The following is a 19,674-nucleotide window of genomic DNA, read 5'->3' on the forward strand; positions in this document are numbered from 1 at the left end:
ACAGGATCATGGGAGCCAAAACTCAATGATGCATGTTATTGCTGAGATGTCGAAATTGGACTTCAAACAGAGAGGGGGACTTGCACAAGGATGGCAATATCTGTGTTGTCTACCTCGGAAAACGGGTTGCCAAGATGACGGAGACACTGATGTTTTTGGCCATTCGACTGGGAAGCAATTCTGACATCCATGTAAACGTTATTTTGGCAAGTACAACCTACCTAAGCATGGAAACCATTTCTGTCCTTTGATACAAACATTATTCCTTACTGGTGTTGTACTCCCTCAGGAGGATAAGACTTCCTACCACAGAGTACAGAATGAAGAGATGGAGGACATGGGCTCCAGAAACCCATAACCCAATGGGACATCCATGGAATGTGCTGGGAAAGCAGGTGTGATGCATGAAGAGCCTTCTACACAATTTAAAGGATTTAGAAGATCCGCTGTTCAAGGGTGCGGTTGAGGCTATGTCTTGATGGGTAAACTATGTTTTGGCAGAACATAGTCATAATTATATGCCTTAATGGTGTTTGGTGTATAAATGGGGATAATCTTATATTTCCCCACGGATTATAAAGACCTAGTATAGGAACTGGAGGACACTATTTCTTTCATGATCAAAATCATTTAAGGGATATTTGTTTTTTCAAAAATAAACAAAAATCCATAGATTAAAAAAAAATGAAATTTGAAAGGCAAGACCTTAAGCTATGCAAATACTCTATGTATTCAAAAAAAGAGTAATACATCAAGTAAATTGTACAGCAAACAAGCACTCCTGAAAACAACAAAAACAGGATTTATCAAATGTATCGGGATAATGTTCAGAAGAAAGACTGAAAGGGAGAAGAATAATTTCCTTAAGCGAAGTAACAATGACAGTCTAAGACTGAAGGTAAAAAGCCCACTTTCTTTCCGTAAAGATGTCAAGTCTATACAGAAGCAGCACAAATGCAGCATTTGGATCGAGGGTTAAATAGAGCAAACCAGCCAGCCATCTGGGTAGACAAAATACACTTCTTTCCAACTATTCCTCTTGCTCTCCATCTCTCCTTTGTCTTTGTTTCTCTATCCTGTCTTGTAATCTCTGTGCCTGTTTTTCTGGTTATAACACAGATCTTTCAAGGGGGCTTTGTTTATCCAGCGTCATCTCTTCTCACAGACACGCTTGGGAATCGCTCCAGCACCAGAGGTGTTTCATTCGTACTGTATCACACATCAAGTTGGAGTTCTGCCGCTATGTTTCTGTGATTCTTGATGTTTGTGCATTATTTCCTGTGCAGAAAAAAATAAACTTAATTCTGACAAGGCATAGGGACTAATGTCACTGCAGAAGAGAAGAGAAGAGAAGAGAAGACATGCTGACACGCTTATCTGTGCAATGACTTCAAAGTGCATATACAGAGAGTGAGAGACAGAGCAGGAGCAGCAAGGTCATTATCTGCAAGAAATGGATTACTCTCAGATTAGATTGCTGAGCACAGTGAAGAGTTGGAACACGGCATGCTTGGCGAACCCCCTCTCGCACACTCCAGCACACATCCAAGCTAAGCTCCTGTCGACTCCTCGACACATTCATCTCTCAGGGTAGTCAAAATGGAGTCATCAGAGGAAAAAAAGACAGCAGAAGCATTAAACTCACCAAAGCATGACCTTTGGCTTGTTTTCGCTTATAATTAGTCTAAAAACAACAAATCGACAAAATTTTATGCTTGTTTTTTTTGTCTGGAAGGTAATTAGTAGATCCATGCCAAATGCTGTTATCAACTAATAAAAAACAGATGAAAATGTAAAATATCGTAACAGGGGGAGACTTTAGACTTTTGTGTGTGCGTGAATGAGTGAAAGACTAAATGTAACATAAAGTGCTTTGGTCAAGTCTCCTGACTTAAAAAAGCACTATATAAGTTCAGGCCATTAACCATTTAGCATTTTAACAAACGTCCTACATTAAGCTTGGTTTATGCTCGCAGCATAGAACAGGGTGGCAGTGTGCGCACACCAAAAGTGACGCAATCATGCCATCCCTGCCCCCGAGTGCAGACTGCGCACGCAGGCTCCACGCTAGGTCGCGTACCTGAGAGTTTTTGCAACTTGCAACTGAGCAGCTGTGCCAGCCTCAATCCAAATGGGAGGATAGAAAGTTGTCATTTACAATCAAGTTTGCGTGTAACAACATCAAATGGTGCCAAAGGTTCAAATGGAACAGTTTGGTTAAACACAGTGTTGTTATGGTTTATTCAGTGACTAAAACCAGCATACTGAGTTTATTGTACCAAGGTGGTGGTACAAAACAGGATTTAGTTTCAGTTTCCATCACATATAGCAAAAATAAAGCCTGAAACAACTACCTGAAGTATACAATGCATGCAACTTTTATTTTGTAAAGCAACATTGTTCCTGTGACTGTTATTTAAAAAAAAGGTTAGTATGGATTTCGTAAGGGGGCTGGTTTCCACATCATCACATCTCTGTGTTTGCAGCAGGTAAACTTAGCGTTTTATTCCACCGTATATTTCAGTGTAGCTGCCATAAACACACCTACTAATATTAAATAATCATAAATTTGTAAATAAACAATATCCCACTTGACCATTTTGAAGTGGGGTGTCAACTGTTTCTTCTCTTTCTTTCTGCATTTCCACTTGTTATGTTGATTACTGCCCCTCGGTGGATTTTTGCCTGTCCTGCACCTACACACGCGTCAATCATGGCACGAACAGACCGGTGTGACAACCCAATGCACAAGTATATCTCAGCCCTAAGACTCCAATAACATTTAAGTACATTTGGGCAACCAGCAGTGTTATGCAACTTCTATATTTCATAATTAACCCTCTGACTTGAAATATATTCTGTGTACATACTGGAGCTTTGCATAGGTTTCTGCTTGATGAGACATTTTTTAAATCCACATTTTCATTTTTTTTATCTTTTTTTTTTTTTTTTACATGTTTGATGCAGTTAAGAATATGTATGCCAGAAAAAAAATTACATCCGCGGCTACTGTTTGGAGAAGTTATATAGAAGAATTTAGATCAGCTCCTGAGAAACATGAACAATAAATGTGTACGGCACTTCTATGGGCTCGGACACGGCGTGCACAGATCAGCATGACAATCTCAACCTTTGGACAATAACGTTTAAGTTCGTTTGAGTAACATCCAGTACCCACTGTGGTTGAAGAGCCTTTTATAGAGAAGGAAAAGAAAGTGCCAGTTAATGTAGCACCACCCCTCCCCAACCTGTTGCTTTGCATTAATAGTGTGAAGGCTGAGAGAAGGATGCTACAGCCTTTTATTTTACACTTAGGAAAATTTAGAACATTAAGAAACATCTTACGGTAAAAACACAGGGAGCTGTAATGTGGGGATGATACAACCCTAGACATTACGCTTTTAAAAGTAATGTTTTTTTGAAACTCAACTTACCAAGCTACCACTTGCATGTTCATTAAAGTCGTAGGGTCTGTTCCAACGGCTGCATTTCCGAATTCTCTCGAGCGGTGTTTGACTTTGCACGAGTGAATAAAGTGAATACGATTGGTTGATTATGAAGGGGAGTGGGACTGTTGTGGCAGAAGGTTCGCAAGCACGTTTGATTGTAGCCGTTGTCTTGGAAGCATCTTACTAACCATTTAGCAACTTAGTGCAAGTAGGTTCCCAATGGGAAATTACATTGGGACCAAGTAGCACTTAGCAACCACACTGTCAAGGAACGCTATGGACAGAGGAAACATGCAAGAGGAGGAGAGTTTTCTTTCGGAGGTCATGGATATGTCTCCTCCGCCATACATCTTTTTATTTAGAGGAGGAAAGCGGGAACGAAGTTGTTGTGGAAGAGGACGCCAGGATGGCAGAAGCTTGGTTTGGTGTAGAAAGGCTTACAGCCGTACATGTTTGATCCCTTGCCTCGCAACACTGCCAGTTCTGTTAGCTCTACACCTGCCAAAGACACAGACGTCCATTCCTGTGACTACTGAATGTAACTCAATGGTAAAGTACATGATTCTTATTTCTTATCTCAACCGTTGCGTGTATTAACTGCGACATATGAATCAAGATGCTATGGCCGAAAAATTTGATAGAAATATGACCCTTGATATATGATTGACCAAATTTAGGTGTACAAGCTGATGTATAACTAACTGGCCTGCAGAAAATATGTATGGTATTTTCTGACTTTTGGGAGGATATAGTCTGATAAAGAATACATATATACATCTTCAAGACAGAATGATTTGAAATTTAAAAATGACTTCCCTACGACTTTAAGAACCTAATGTCTCTAACAAACAAGACAAACTAACTCACAAACCCCCAATCATCATCATCTTGTTATTACTCCTTATGCTACTCTGTACCAAACAGAGTAATGAAAAGTTCAAATATCTCACTCCATTAGCAGGTTTGCTTTATTACAACAGCTAGTAAATTTACTAGACATTTTTTGTACATTATTGGTCAAGTCTAAAATCATTTAAAAAGCTGGCACTGAAACTGTAAGAATATATGCTATTTTATTTTAGCTCAATCAGAGGTTAAATAATAATATAAATTAGATCATTTATTTTAGTCTGTTTTTCTTTTAGTAAATGTATAACGGCACAAGTTTAAATGCTTCTTACATGAAGATTATGTAAAGTAATTTGATCTTATACACAGTTTTTTTAAAAACAGATCTGACGCAATCATATGATCAATATTATTGGCAAAACATCAAACCCATGTTTATGTCAAAGAGTGGCACCTTAACTGGTTCATATTATTTGTAAATATTTTTGCTTATTTAGAACTTCAATATAAGCACATTAAACACTAAATGTGAATACATTATCTTAGGCTATTCCACTTAGCAGTAAATTTTTCCTCAAAGGATTCTGTAATAAGGCAAGTTTAACTTATTCTTTCTTCTTTGTTTTATCAGGAATCCAACAAACAGTGTTGCACTGTTATGCAACTTCTCTATTTCATTATTACCCTTCTGGCTTGGAAAATATTCTGTGTGTATAGCTGCTGGAGCTTTGTATAGGTCTCTGCTTAATGAGCCATTCTTCAAATCCACATTTTCATTCTTTTATCTTTCTTTTTTTATGTTTAATGCAGTTAGAAAAGATGAATATATATGGCAGAGCACAAATCACATCCAAAGCCAAAGTTTGCAGCTTTTTTATTGAAGAAATTTTATCAGCTCCTGAGGAACATGAACTGTTCTGTAAGGTACTAATCATAGAGAGTTTTTTAGAAAAGCATTAACAGGCAAAAGCAATCAACTTTACATTTAGATTTATTTTCTGTCAGTTTGTTTACAGACTTTTCATTCAAGTTTCATCAACATGAAATCTTGACTCATTCATGAGTGTGAAGAGAACTGTACTGGCTAGGGGTGCACAATATATCACTATAAACATCATATCAGCAATCTTTTCCCCTATTGGTACTTGTCCTGTAATTACAACTGGGCTGATATTAATAAACGATGTTTATTTCCATATTTTTGAGCGTGTTTCATGTGAGGTATGGTTGGCCATATTTGTTCAGGAATGTGAAAGAGACGATGTCTTCAGCACAGGATTTTTGTATCTGTAAATAGCTTTGGCTGATAAAGCTAACTGTGTCATGCAAACTGATATGCAATGCCTTTAGATCGAAGGTCTTCAACAGATGGTCCACGAGCCCTAAGGGGTCCAAAGAGGTACTGCACGGGGGTCGCAAACGTTTTGGTTGATAATTTTTCTTTTTTATTCGCCCCTGCAATTTTTTCCACTGATTGAAATGTCTTTAAATACACATTAACATGAATTCAATAAACTGTAGTAAACAGATAAATGGAGGCAGAAGATGTCTTTCAGTCATCAATGCTCACATTCAGCGACACACAGGAGCTCTTTCACACTGGGCACCATTTCATTCACAACACCTGTCCCATCAATGAGGAATCAGCATCAGAAATACTTTAATAATCCCAGAGCAAAATTACTTTTGTTACATTACGCCATATGTAATAGAGTGACTATAGGACAAGTTTGATATAACACAATTTCATACAATATATATAATTAGGGGGTCCCCGCTCCATCTTGCCATCACTCTAGGGGTCCTGGAAAACGTTGAAGACTCCTGCTTTAGATTATAGTTTGAAAGGGCAGCAAAGGTGATGATGAGTTCTATTTAAAACAGTAACAGTAAAAAAATAAAAAATAAAATAAAAAAAATTATGTAGATATTGCTCATAAACAATTACTTTGAATTACACTGTCAGCAGGAGTTTTTTGGAAAATACAAGTATTTGCTGAGAAAACCTTACATCTTTTAAACCAGAAGGCTTTCATGCATAAACCTAGCATCAAATTGGAGAACATTAGCAAATCAGTATATTCTTAAATTAGTAAATTCAGTGAGCTATAAAAATCATAAAATGTCGCCTCAGATCCTTTTTCAAGAGAAAAAAAAAGATACCGAATTGTACTAAATTTTTATCTGATAAGAAAAATGTAAGAAAAAATGAAAACAATTCAATTTTGATCTAGTTTCTTATGAAAGATAAACCTCCCCAAATCAAATGTATTCACTGATAAATCCAAGCACCAAAACATTACAAATATCAAGTGAACTATATTGATTAGTTAATCTAGTGTTGAAACAATTAATCGGAATAATCGTGATAAACGATTATTAAATTAATCAACTAATTTAGTAATTGATTAATCGTTAACTTGAGTATTGAGACAGTAACATATACCTTTAGCTGACAGAGTAACCGACATAGAGCAGTAATTATATCAAAACTGTAAAAATATATATATAACCATTTTGCATTTAAGATAAAAAAAAAAAAAAACTATGTTTTCGACTGAATATGCTCTATCCAGAACTCCACAACTGGAAAATGTTTAGTTGCACCTGGTTTAATTTTGAAAAAAAAAATCTTCAAGGAACCTTTGGCTATCTGATTATTAATCGATTCATCGAAAAAAATTATTGACAGATTACTCGATTAGCGAAATAATTGTTAGTTGCAGCCCTAATCATAACATTATTTGAGGGTGACGTTTGGCTTGGGAAACAACCTCAGAGAGAGAGAGCAGATCCCTCCAACAGCAGCAGAACGCAGCTCCACAAACACAAAAATAGCCTGCAAAGGGTTAACTCGGTTGTCAAACTCCCTATACTGCAATCTAATAATGCATCTCTGATCCACAGAGGATTAACCCTGGATTCCACAAGACCCACCGGATTCACTTCAAACATCCCAGTGCCAATCCCCACAGGACTCACTGAGCATATCTACTGTAATGTTTCACAGATATTTCAGAGAAACAGAGCAGCACCTAAACAATAACACATGGGTAGCTATCAATCATTGACTTTTAATTCCAGCACCTGCCAAGGGTTGAAAAAAAGCAAGTGGGAGGAAAAATAACCAGATTATTCTGTTTAACCTTTTTTTTTTTTACTTGCAATCTGGCTAATGTGATAGAAGTAAAAGATAAAGTGTTGTTAAATATTTCTCTCTCTCCATATTGCATCCGTTCAAAGCAGCAACAGCCAAGCCACAGAGGAAGTAATAATGTGACACAGGATTCTCCAAAGTAAGGGTTCTAAAGGCTAGACTCTGAGGCAATGGATGGTTTAGATTCACTGTATATTTTATATTTGCTGTGACAAACTGGTGGTTTTGAAGGATGTTTTTAGAGCAATCTCTTCTGTTAATGTTTTTATTGCATGCAACAGCCATGTCAAGTGAAGGAAACTGATAGCATTCAATGAGGACCAGTCTGCAAACATTCTTTACACTAATTTCATCTGCCTCATTGCACAACTCACAAAAGTGAAACAGAAATATGTCACATCTACTTCATCACTGTCTGAAATGTAGATACGCTTGTAATGCTTTAATTTTTTGTTGAATATAAAACTATTACTTCTATCCAGAAACTTGCAGCTTATTTTTTTCTATTGTGTGTAACAATGGTTTTAAAAAATATACATGACCATCAAGATCAGCCAAAAAGAAAACATGCAGGGCCCACTTGAAAGAAAGCAGGAAACCTTTTCTAGACAAAGTAAAGGGTCAGTGGTTAATTTCTAATTAAGATTATTGAATCCTAGATCCTATACTTTGTATTTCTGATTATATCAATGTAGGTTCATGCATATTTTATTCACCTCTGTATTAAGGTCCAACATGAGCGATCAATTATGTGAGAAAACGTTGAGAATTTCCCCCTTAGCAGGAGACAGGGTGACCTCAATTTGTAGTTCATTTGCACATTTCTTAAAATTACCTGATGTAACATGACAAAAAAAAAAAAAAGGAGTCTTCTTGGTGGTCCTGTGTGGCTTTAACACGAGAAAAGCTGCATATTTTTAGCACATCTGGCTCCTGCGAGACAGGAAGTCCTGACACAACACAGATGATTTTCAAAACGGGAACTGAGGGAGAGTATTTGAGTGATTCCCACTGATAAGAAACGTGAGCAGAATGGACACCTTAGAGCAGAGCAGTTGGCTTGTTGGGTGAGTTTTGTAAAACACAGCAAAGCAAAACTCAGATAAATCACAAGCAGATTGATTCATTGGCTGATCTTGAGTAAAGAAATCCAATAAGAAAGATTTACCTGTATTGTATTTATTTAAGGAATACTGCATTTGAGACTTAAAAAACACAAACCATAAAGGCTTTAGGGACTACATTGGAATAGGAATGAACCAGGTGGCAGAAGCTGTAGAGAGGCTTCATAAACTCACATTTTAAAGCTAAAACTTTCTGTACTATGGTTTCTTATAAAGATGCCACAGAAGGTGCAAAGAGGGAACAGAGTTTGATTCCCCACCCCCCTGTCACAGCTACACTGATTACTTTTTACCTTTAACAGGAGATATATATTATACAGTTTAGAAATGTTTTCAATGGTAAAACAAACAAAGCTCAAGCAAATAGTCGAAACAATTAACCAGCTAAAACCAGCTTTCTATATTTGTGATACTTTATAAGAAATAGAATGGCAAAAACAAGGTAAATTATTTGCACTTAGGACTTAAAAACTAGTAATTGTGTTAATAATTGTGTTGGTTTATATTTTCTTTTTGGTAATTGGATTGAAAGCTAAATAAATTCATAAGAAAATAGTATATTCAATGTTGCTTCTACTGCAGGAAACATAATATAAGTGTTTTATAGATGCAGTGTTGTACTTTTACTCAAGAGTATCCTGCTTTGAAACTGCACCATGCAGGCCATACCACATTTGCATCAATAATCCTACTTTTAACTTATTTTGAAACTGCTGGCATTGAAACATGAACAGGGTGCTCTTGAGTTGATCTTCAGAATATCAATTTCATTTGAAATTTACATTTAAAAAATGTTTTTTTCTATTTCTAGCCATTTAGATTGTTGTCTCATCAAGACTGAAAAAAGTATATAACTGTGGTTTGAGTCTGTGATGTTATAATGGGTCTATCATTTTTGTTTGTTGGCTTAGGATAACCAAGAATCTGCCAAAATGTATGAGTATGTGGTAAGATTTGGTAATTAATTACACCTAATTTGGTGAGGAAAACAACTCACGTTTTAATGCCAGCTTAGATTACATCACTTTTAATTAAATAAATACATTTTCCTATTTTTTAAATTGAGATGTTATTGAAATAAGGAGGGGAAAAAAACATGTTTGATCAGAACAGAGGGAACACTGTGCAGCAGACACATTTCATCACGACAGGTACTTTTAATGTGACTGTGGATCTGGTGCTGTTGCCTTGACTACGAGACTGTAAAGGTATGGTGTCCAAAAGCTATTCTAGTCCTTATGCATGTAGTAGGATACAAGCATAGTTGCGCACGCACACATTTATATATAAAAAAGGTTGCCTCTGCGACATCTATGCACGTGGGAACATGAAAAACACCTGAGTCGTGACGAGGCTACAAAACGGCCCTAGAACACAAAGTAGGGTCAGCCAACCTGACAGTTAAAGATAACACAGCTGGTAACGTTCATTAAATATCAGACACGGAAGGACAGAGAGTCATTCAGTGGTCTGTTTGAAATACTCACGCTCTTTTTCCGCAGGTGCAGCCCGTGCTTGAGCAACCCCGGCAGATCCCGGATTTTGTGTTTGAGCTGCGCCTGGTCCCGTGCGCTCCGGTTCCACCGCAGACCCGGGAGCAAGCCGTCCTCCGCGGGCTCCGAGTCCTCCATGGTTCACCCTCTTCTCCCACTTCTTGAACTGTGTCCTCGAGCTGCCTGACTCACTGCCTCCGCTCCCAGTTTCTCTACCTAGTGTATCCTCACGAGGCGCATCGCCGCCCGCGCCCGTTCGCCATGTCCCCCCGCTGCTTCACGCTGACGTTCTCCGACCCGCATCTGCATCCAGACCGCGCGCGGCGCGGTTAACGACCTACCGAATGTGTTCCGCAGCAAGCGCCGTTGCCTGCTCCACCCAGTGGCTCGCGCGTCCCGCTGCTCTGTAGCCCTACTACCAGGTCGATGTGTGCGCTTTCCAGGGAGGGGAGGGGGGGACAGGTGCACAGACACATTGCATCACTTCCACCTTTCATTCACTGACGGTCAAACCAAGGAAAAGCGACAAACGCACTATGATACCCTATAATCATCACCCAATATGAGTTCTAGTTTATTTTAGAATGAATACTTGTTTTTCTGCATATTTGTGACACAAGTTCCTCAAGAAAGGACAACAATGTTTGGGGGAAGGGAGAAAAAAAACAGAAGAGAGGTCTTAGTGACGTCAGCACATCACCTGGGTCAAATTTCCTAAAGTAAACAATGGGACAGTCACAAGGGTGTCTTCCTAGGTGTGTGGTAGCCTGAGAGCTTATTTTTTATAGACTAACAGTGGAATGTTGTTTAGTCTGAGGCAGGTGCGCAACATGAAATATGAGAGGGATCCTAATCCTGTGTTTTGTGGCCTGGTGGAGATGAAAAGCTCTCTAATGTGGCTTCCAAATGACTGTGAATGTTCACAATCCGTAAAAGTCAGCATCAGTCAATAGCTTGCCTTTTAAAATCTTTCTTTTGAAGCAGGGTTCAATTACACAATAGAATCTACTATAATTTAGGTCTAAATCTTGTCCCAAGTAGAAACCTGATGATGTTCAACATATCTGACAACTAAATTAATGAAATTCTAACTCAACATAGAGCTTGGGAATTCACACACTATTATTTTATTATTAGTAGTAGTATTATTCGTTTCTAATTGAAAAGTTTTGAACTTATCAAGTTTAAAAGAAAACATTTCTGCTATAATTTTTTTTACAGTAAGTGTTTATCTTTATTCTTTAAATTGTTTCTTGAATCTTCAACTTTCTTTAATCAGGAATATCTTTTGACTAACCTAACACGCCAAAGCCTTTTAAAGTTCACTGTTTCATAGGTGATGTTAAATATATAAACTATTACTTCTTTCTCATCGCATATTTCTTCCCATTAAAATATTAGAAATTTTTCTTTTCGTCTTTTTAAAGGATTATTATACTTCACATTTGAATTAAAAAATTAAATTATTTCAATTCAATTTCAATTCAGTTTATTTATATAGCGCCAATTCAAAACACATGTCATCTCAAGGCACTTTACAGTTCACCAGATCATACAGTCAATTGAAAAAGTTTTCTATCCAAGGAAAACAAGTTGATTGCATCGACCTGTTGACTCAGATGCAATCCCTCACACTAAGCATGCTTGTAGCGAAAGTGGAGAGGAAAAACTCCCTTTTAACAGGAAGAAATCTCCAGCAGAACCAGGCTCAGTGTGAGCAGCCATCTGCCAAGGCCGACTGGGGTTCAAGGAGACAGAAGCAGAGATACAAAAAGCAGCTGTAAAAGGTGGCCTGGTCCAGGAAACACACAGGCAGGCAGACGAGCTCTGAGCCTGCTCCCGTGTCAGAAGATGAAGAGAGCACATCCAGCCAGCCACAGTCAGAGAAACAGGACTAGACTGGAAAACAGGCCGATCTCCGACATCTACAAACAAGGGTGTCGATGGCAGCAGCACAGCTGATATTTCTCTTAAACAGCTGATATTTCTCTCCAAATTAAATTAAATTATTTGTTATTTCTTTGTAAAACCTTTTGCTCTTGTTAATTCATTATTCTAAAAGGGAATTACATAAAATAGTTCCACATTGGTGCAAAGCCTTGAAGCCTCCAACTTTCAGTGTTGTGTTCTAAAGAAGCCAACATTATGGACAGTTACTCACCAACCCAGCTACCCTTCTTGAATCTTTACAGTTTCTGGAATCATTAAACCTTCCAGTAGTCCTAATGAAAGCAGCGATGAGACAGCGAGACGGTATTGAATGCTCACCTTGAACCAAGAAAAAGCTTAAGCCTATACAGTAGGCATGCCCCTCCACTTATCCCTTGGCTCATAACTCAAGTCTGAGTTTTTTTGTTTGTTTTTTTTAACATGTCCTTTCTGGTGTAGCTCTCAGACTTGTTTTCTTAGCGCCAAAAGAGAAGTCAAACAGATTTACTTTCAAAGCATTGTTGCTTTTCCTATAAAGCTCTGCTTGATACTTTTATGTAGGCAAGTAAAGAACAGAAAATAGATAAAAAAGGAAAAAAAGGAGAGAGGTAAGGCAAAAATTTAAAAGGGAGAGACGGTGATAGAATTAAAGAGGACAAAGAATTCAAGTAAAGTAAAAACAACCAATGCATATGATATCACTAAAAAATATGTAGTATTACAGTATCTTTTGGTAAATGTACATATTTAGTCTCAGCCAAAGCTAACTGGGTTTATCTGTATAGATGTACATCTGTAAGCACCTGGATAGAAGCAACTGTTAGTGTACAGAATGTTATTCTGCTGGTATTTGTAAGATTCTTATAAATAACAAAGCTAATTGGTGGTTGTGAGGAGTCAAAGATTTACCCCCACTGGGCACAAAGGTAGACATGGGGTAGATCAGACATCTCAAATGGATAATGGCTATATGGTAAGTTGTGATTCAGCCAACAGGTCTTCGACCAGCTGTTTTCTTTTTTGGTGATTCTGTGGTCATCCCTCTTACTTCAGTTCTGTTAGTTAATGTCTTGGCTCATTTATGTTATCAAAGTTATTCACAGCAAGTAGCACATTTGTTTGGATTTGTTATATAAAAGCATTTGTTATAAAGTGCAAACATTGATGGAGGTCCGTGGTTTATAAATTCAGAGACTTTAACTTCTTAATTGAAGATCACATAGGTGAACATCTTCAGCTGTTTATTGAACAGTTTGCAATTAAATCATAGTTTTAATAGCTCCTTATTACAAACGTTATATAGAAGTTAGAAAATGACTTGCCGGTATTTTCTCTAAAAGATCGATTGCAATTAAACATTATTGCCTGTAGAGGACAAATAAAAGTTATACGAGAAAATCCTTAAACACCTTATCTAGTATTACATACAATCATCCCCTAGCAAATTAATTTGGCCTTTTCTTCTAAGTAACAATACTCAAGACTACAACGTCAATCACAGTTACACAGTCAAGCATCAGGCAAACTCTTATGTAAGGCCTGGACTGAGCTTGTGATTGTTCTTACCATGCATTCAACTAAACAGAGAAAAGCAATTATGTAGACTTTTGTTTGGGATGTAAGATCTGTTTGTCAAGGGGATAGAACTATTAGTCTCTCCAATATGGTTAATTAGTTAGAAACCTTAATTGTACCCTTATTGGTTCTTTTCTTTCCCATCAATTTCCTGTTTACCAGCTATGCAGAAAGCAATGATTAACATTATTTCAGTAGCTCAGTGTTTCATTTATAAATTACTTTTCAAATGCATCTTCAACAAAAGCCCCCTTGGCAACAGGCTTCAGTTAATTTTCTACTATTGCCACAACTACTGTAGCTCCTGGTGATGTAAAAGAAAAACAGGACTGTTTTTGCCTGCTCCCTTTTCAGCCTCACTGTTCTTTCAAACAACATCACTACATGAATGCACCTTATACATGGTGTAGTTACCTCCATATCTTGAATCTGGGCGGATAGTATAGATAACATACCAGATAAAACCTGGACATTGTTTACCACAGTGACATTCTGCAGCTCATTCTGGGGAATTCAAAAAGATCTTTAACAAAAAGGGATGCATTGACCCTATAGTAAGTTCTGGGACTGCCTCAGTGTGTCCTGCTGTTGAGACTTGCACATGAAGCTGTATGATTATATCCAAACCAGTTGGGCAAACTTGTTTCTTGGCAGAGGATAGAGGTTCTTTTCTGTGTCGTTTTTTTCTTCTTTTTTTTTGATTGCTTTTGATTTAATCATTTTTCTTTTCATATAAGGAAACGTCTAATTGTATAAAATAAAATGCATTTTACTCTGAAAGCAAAGTGCTTTGATTATAATTTTGGGTTTTTGTTAGTAGAATGAATTACGGGTCAATAATAAACTACTACTTTACATAGCAGTGACATAGTGTAATAAGGAGTTTTAATTACTGAATAATTCAATTAAAAATTTTACTCTGATAAGATATGACACAGAATTAATTTAAACTTAGTAGATAGGAGAGGATTTGAGTCTGATATTCCCAGACGACTTTAGGTCGATCAGAGTTCAGCCTGAGTGCAGCTAGCTCAGTTGGAAAATTCGTGTCAAATCTAGATCTTGATAGCATCTGTAATTTGGGATGATTGGTCCAGTTTCTGTGAATTCTAGTGAGCTGGTACTTTATGGGCTGGAGAGTGCATTAGTTGAACTTTAAATGAAGAGAGGGAAATAACTTTTACACAAGTCACATAAGTCAATGTCACCTTAAAATTCTTGCATATGATATTTTGGATTTTTTTTTTTACTTTTCTTGTAACATCTTTTATAAATTACTTTTACTTTTTTGTTAATCAGAAAATATTGCTGTAATTATCAGGCAATAGTATCAGGTTTCTGCCCTCTGTTTTGGTTTATTTTTATTTTCTTTGTAATTTTGTGTCTTGGTTGTTTTCTAGCTGTGTTGAGTTCTTGAGTTAGGCTACTCCCTGTTGCTTCCTTGTGCTTGTTTCCTTTTGCTTTAGCTCCCTTCTAGATAGTTCTATTCACACCTGCTCCATATTCAGCTCATTAGCCCATCCTTTGTTCTGTTCCCCATATATATACACCACCTCTGCTGTTTCTCATTACTGGTTTCTTGTTGTTTTGTTACTTCATCGTCTCCTTGCTCCCCATTGGTGTTCATTGGATTTTTTGGTTTTCACTAGTTTTGTGTTTTTGGACTTTGCTTCAGTTGCCTGCGTGATCTTTCATTAAATCAGCAAAACTAATCTCTGACTCATCATCTCTGCATTTGGGTCTTCTAAAAACCTCCACCAAACTGTGACAAATATAATCATAAGCTCAGTATTTTTGTCATTCGAAATCATTTGTCATTGCAAAACCTACATGAAACTAAGGTTGAGAAAACAGATTAAGGAAACACTGTTAAAGTTTCAAAAATGGATGTTAAAGCCAAATAAATCAGATCAAAGTAAAATGTTTTCACGTTAGCTCGGGTTATATTACCTATAATTATGTATGTTAACTAGATGTCAACATTAGTATGTGAAAGGTGTACTAATGCTCAGCAGGAATGCATAATTTGCACATTGTATATTGGCCAATTTTCTTTGCATATGAACGATCATTTAAACTGACACAGAACTAGTTTGTATGCATTGTCCTCAAGATATTCTGCAGTGCTTTTGAAATTAGGACTTTAGGGAGGCATTTAAATGTTTTTTCCATGTCTACTTTATCCATTTCATAATATGTTGTTTGGCTTTAATGTCCTGCTTAACACCCAGGATTCCCAATTTAAACTATTTCTCTCTCAATTTGAGACCAGGTGGTAGAATCTAGGGGGAAAATGTCCCTAAACCCTTCTTGGTGCATCCCCCATCATGCTTTGCAATTTGACAAAAGTAATAGCTCCACCTTTATTTAATCTGAACATAATGTTTTTTCCCCAGAAAATATTTGGCTTGGCCACGTGGACAGCCATAAATGTCAGTGGGGCTTGAACAGTAGTTTTTTTTTTTTTTTTTTTCAAATACAGAAAGCCCAGTCTTACTGTGTAACTCTGTGTTCCAGCACAAGACAGGGTCCTGTTATCTGCAGAAATACATGGATGAGTCTGCAGTCATTGGGGGGCATAAAAAATGGAGAAGAAGCTGAGTACAGGGAGCTGGTGAACTGCTATGTGACATGGTGAGGAAACATCTGATCCTGAAAGTAAACTAATAATGGAGGTGATTGTAAATTTCAGAAGACACAGGAACAAATTGAAACATAATGGGAAAAGAAGTGTAATAGTGTAACTACCTCTGTGTTCACCTGGACAACAAACTTATCTGGAGATAAAACTGTAAAGTTATCTACAAGAATGGACAGGGAAGAGTGTACTTATCGAAGATAAAGGCCTTCATTTTTTGCAGAAGGGTGCTGCATATCTTTTTGTGGAGAGTCTGATCTCTTCTGCCATCACCTGCTTGGGTGGCTTGGTACAACATCAGGACAAATTAATTAACAAAGCTCAACAAGTACACCAGGCACTCCGCTTGAACTGCATTTGACCCATCCCCTTGTAGAGCAGTGGGCAGCCATTGTGCGACGCCCAGGGAGCAGTCAGGGGTTAAGGGTCTTGCTCAGAAAAACCCAGAATGGAGGCTGTGTGGATCGAACTGGGTACTTACAACCTTCTCAGAGCACAAGCGCGCTCCTCTAACAAACTAGATGTCAAATGTGTATCTTAGCTGAACATTCTACACACAATACCATATTTTGACAATGTAAAACACCTTTTTTTCTAAAACTAAGGAATTACATTTGTAAGTATTCATATCCTTTGCCAGAAACCTCAAAAGGAAGCTGAGGTGCATACTGTTTCCATTGGTTAACCTTGAATTGTTTCTACAGTTTAAATGAGCTCAACCTGTGGTGTATTCACTTAATTGGAAGTGTGCAAAAGCATACACCTGTATATGAAAGAGCCCACATTGCATGTCAGAGCACAAACACCAAGGGTATATCAAAGAAGATGTCTCTACCTCTGAAGGATAGTCTTTGGCTTAGTTTTCGGAACAATATGGGACATTTCTGCTGCTTTGAATGTCCAAGAGCAGAGTGGATTCCATCATTTATTAAAAGGAAGAAGCTCGGAACCACCAGGACTTTTCCTAGAGCTGGCCATCTAAACTGACTTGAATCTCCACAGTCTCTAAAAGCATGCTTGCTGTGAGGGATTGCCTTTGAGCTTTGAAGCAATCTGACTGTATGATCTGGTTAAATTGTCTCTGTAAAGTGCCTTGAGATGACATATGGTGTGAATTGGCACTATATAAATAAACTGAATTGGATTTAAATAAATCTGGTTAAACATCTCTGTAGAGATCTGAAAATGGGTGTGCAGAGATGTTACCTATCCAACCTGATGGATTTTACCCTAAAGAAGAATTGTTAAACCTGCCCCTATATATTTGTTAGACGTGTTGCATTATATTTAAAAAGATATTAGTCCGACTTGCTGCAAAAGGTAAATTAACAAAGTATTAAGAAAAGGCTATGATTGCTTACATAAATTAGATTCTTTAGTTTTCAATGTGTAATATATTTTCTATCTATTTTTTGTTCATAATGGGGTATTGTGTGTAGAATTTCTGAGGATAGATACATTTTAGACCCTTAGATAGAAGCTTTAACATAACTAAATGCTACAGCAAATTTAGTGCTTTAAATGCCTTTTTGATGGATGGTATACAGATGAAGACTGCTGTCACATGAATATCAAAGTAATCTAAAGATAATGGACATTACAGGATTGAGAATTAAAAGAAACAATGTTTTATCCAGGGGCTGGAGAGGGACATCGTGTGGCATGGTAAAGAATTACAGACACATTATTTGGCTTTTGTTCTTGTTTTTTAAATAGCTTCCCCTGAGATTTATGAATAACACTAAAGCAGAGACTGTGTTGTACCGCATCCACTTTACAGTGGGAACTACTGTTTTGTGTGTGTGTGTGTGCGTGTGCGTGTATGTGTGTGTGTGTGGGGTGTGTGTGTGGGGGGGTATTCCCTTTCATTTAGATTGTCAGGGAGAGTCCTAAACCTCTACGCCTACGCCTACACCAAAGGAAAGTTTTACTACCTTGCATCTGAATTGGGTTTTTTTCTCATGTGCATCATGTTATTTGTAAAATGGGGTCAGCAGGGTAATTTCAAGACCCTGATGCTAAATCCAAATCTACAACTTCCAGTTTTACAGTATATAAATCGTTTCATTCTGCCTCATTAAGTACCAATTCAAATTAGCCACATTTTAAAAGGGGAAGCTAAAGGGTTTCATACAGTGATTTTGCTACTTTTACTTGCGTAATACATTTAAGTTTTTACCAAGAGATAAAAGAGAAGCATGCTAAACAAGCGCAGAAGAAGCCCATTTTTCAAAGGATTTTAGGACAAAAATTTCAGAGTTTCTCCATAAACCCAAAGAGAGCTCCAAATCTCACCTCAGAACACCAGAATCTACCTGAAAGTGAAAGGCAGAAGTGAGGAAAGCACTGGATAACACAGCAAATCTGCTGAAGATGCAAAATGCAAGCAGGGAACTTCGTTTTTATTTTTATTTTATCTTTTGTACGGCGTCTGGGTGATGATGAAATATGATTCTTGGGCGTCCCTGGGGAGCACACTGAAACCAGCCCACGACACAACCACATACAAGTCGCACATGCACACACAGCACATTCAAATAGCTATACAAAACACAGGGAAAAATAGCATTGTTTGCATGCTGTACAGGGCTATACAGATGATGGTTATAAGATGAGGCAGTGAGAGAAGAATTAGATTATAGGAAGGGCGGGAATAGGGAAGGAGGTTGGAAAAGAAAGCAAAGCAGAGATAATGAACTGTTCACCGTATGGGGAGAGCCTTTCATCAACTGTCACCACACGCACAAATATACAGTACACACTCTCCTCTGTTTTTCTGCCTCCCCTGCATATGAATGCAGCAGACACACAATGGTCAGACATCCCTTTTTTATCTCTCACTCTCACACACATTCTGAGCTCTCTTCAAACAAATGCAGTCTTGATTAAATATTGAAAAGAGCCCATGGCGAACTGAGCAGAGATACAATTCCTCTTGTCACTTACAGAACGCTGCATGCAGAGGGGGAAAGAGGAAAGGAGTAGATGGAAGGGAAAAACATAGTGACCTGAGAAAATGAACAAACGGCAGGGGTGGATGAAGAGGATGGGAGAGAAAGGGGAAACATAAGATGGGGGCGCATGAAGAACTGTACAGTAATGTTAGATAGGAGAGCAGAATATGGGACACAATCAGGAAAAGGGAAAGAGATGAGCAAACTACCATATATATGATGTTCTGTATTCTTTTTGTCCCTATTTTTTTAAACTCACACTTCGCTCAGACAAATTATAGCTTAGATAAGGCACATTTCTGCATTTAAAAGGTGTATTTTTGCCCTAAAAACTGCTTTTTAGATGCAGAAGCTGTTCTTATTCCTCTTACACTACTTCATATTTTATTACAATACAGACACAGCCTTCTAGAAGGAAATGATACATAGCTTTTATTATTTTTCTGGAATAAATATCTTATGGGTGACATGTATTTGTATTTGTCTTTCCTTTGATCATAAAATTG

At 37.5% G+C, this 19,674-nt stretch overlaps 1 protein-coding gene across 1 annotated transcript in view; it reads right to left on the reverse strand.

Annotated features, from left to right (window-relative positions):
- Window positions 1-10,631, reverse strand: part of rapgef5a (Rap guanine nucleotide exchange factor (GEF) 5a) — a 57,690-nt gene extending 47,059 nt beyond the window's left edge. Inside the window, exon 1 of the mRNA XM_038288888.1 lies at window positions 10,067-10,631. Coding sequence (XP_038144816.1) covers window positions 10,067-10,210 — 144 coding nt within the window. The 5' untranslated portion in view covers window positions 10,211-10,631. The remainder of the gene's footprint in view (window positions 1-10,066) is intronic.
- Between the last annotated feature and the right edge of the window lie 9,043 nt (window positions 10,632-19,674).

Source organism: Cyprinodon tularosa, unplaced genomic scaffold (genome assembly GCF_016077235.1).
Source record: "Cyprinodon tularosa strain WSP-4 unplaced genomic scaffold, ASM1607723v1 ctg26, whole genome shotgun sequence".
Classification (NCBI taxonomy): Eukaryota; Metazoa; Chordata; class Actinopteri; order Cyprinodontiformes; family Cyprinodontidae; genus Cyprinodon; species Cyprinodon tularosa.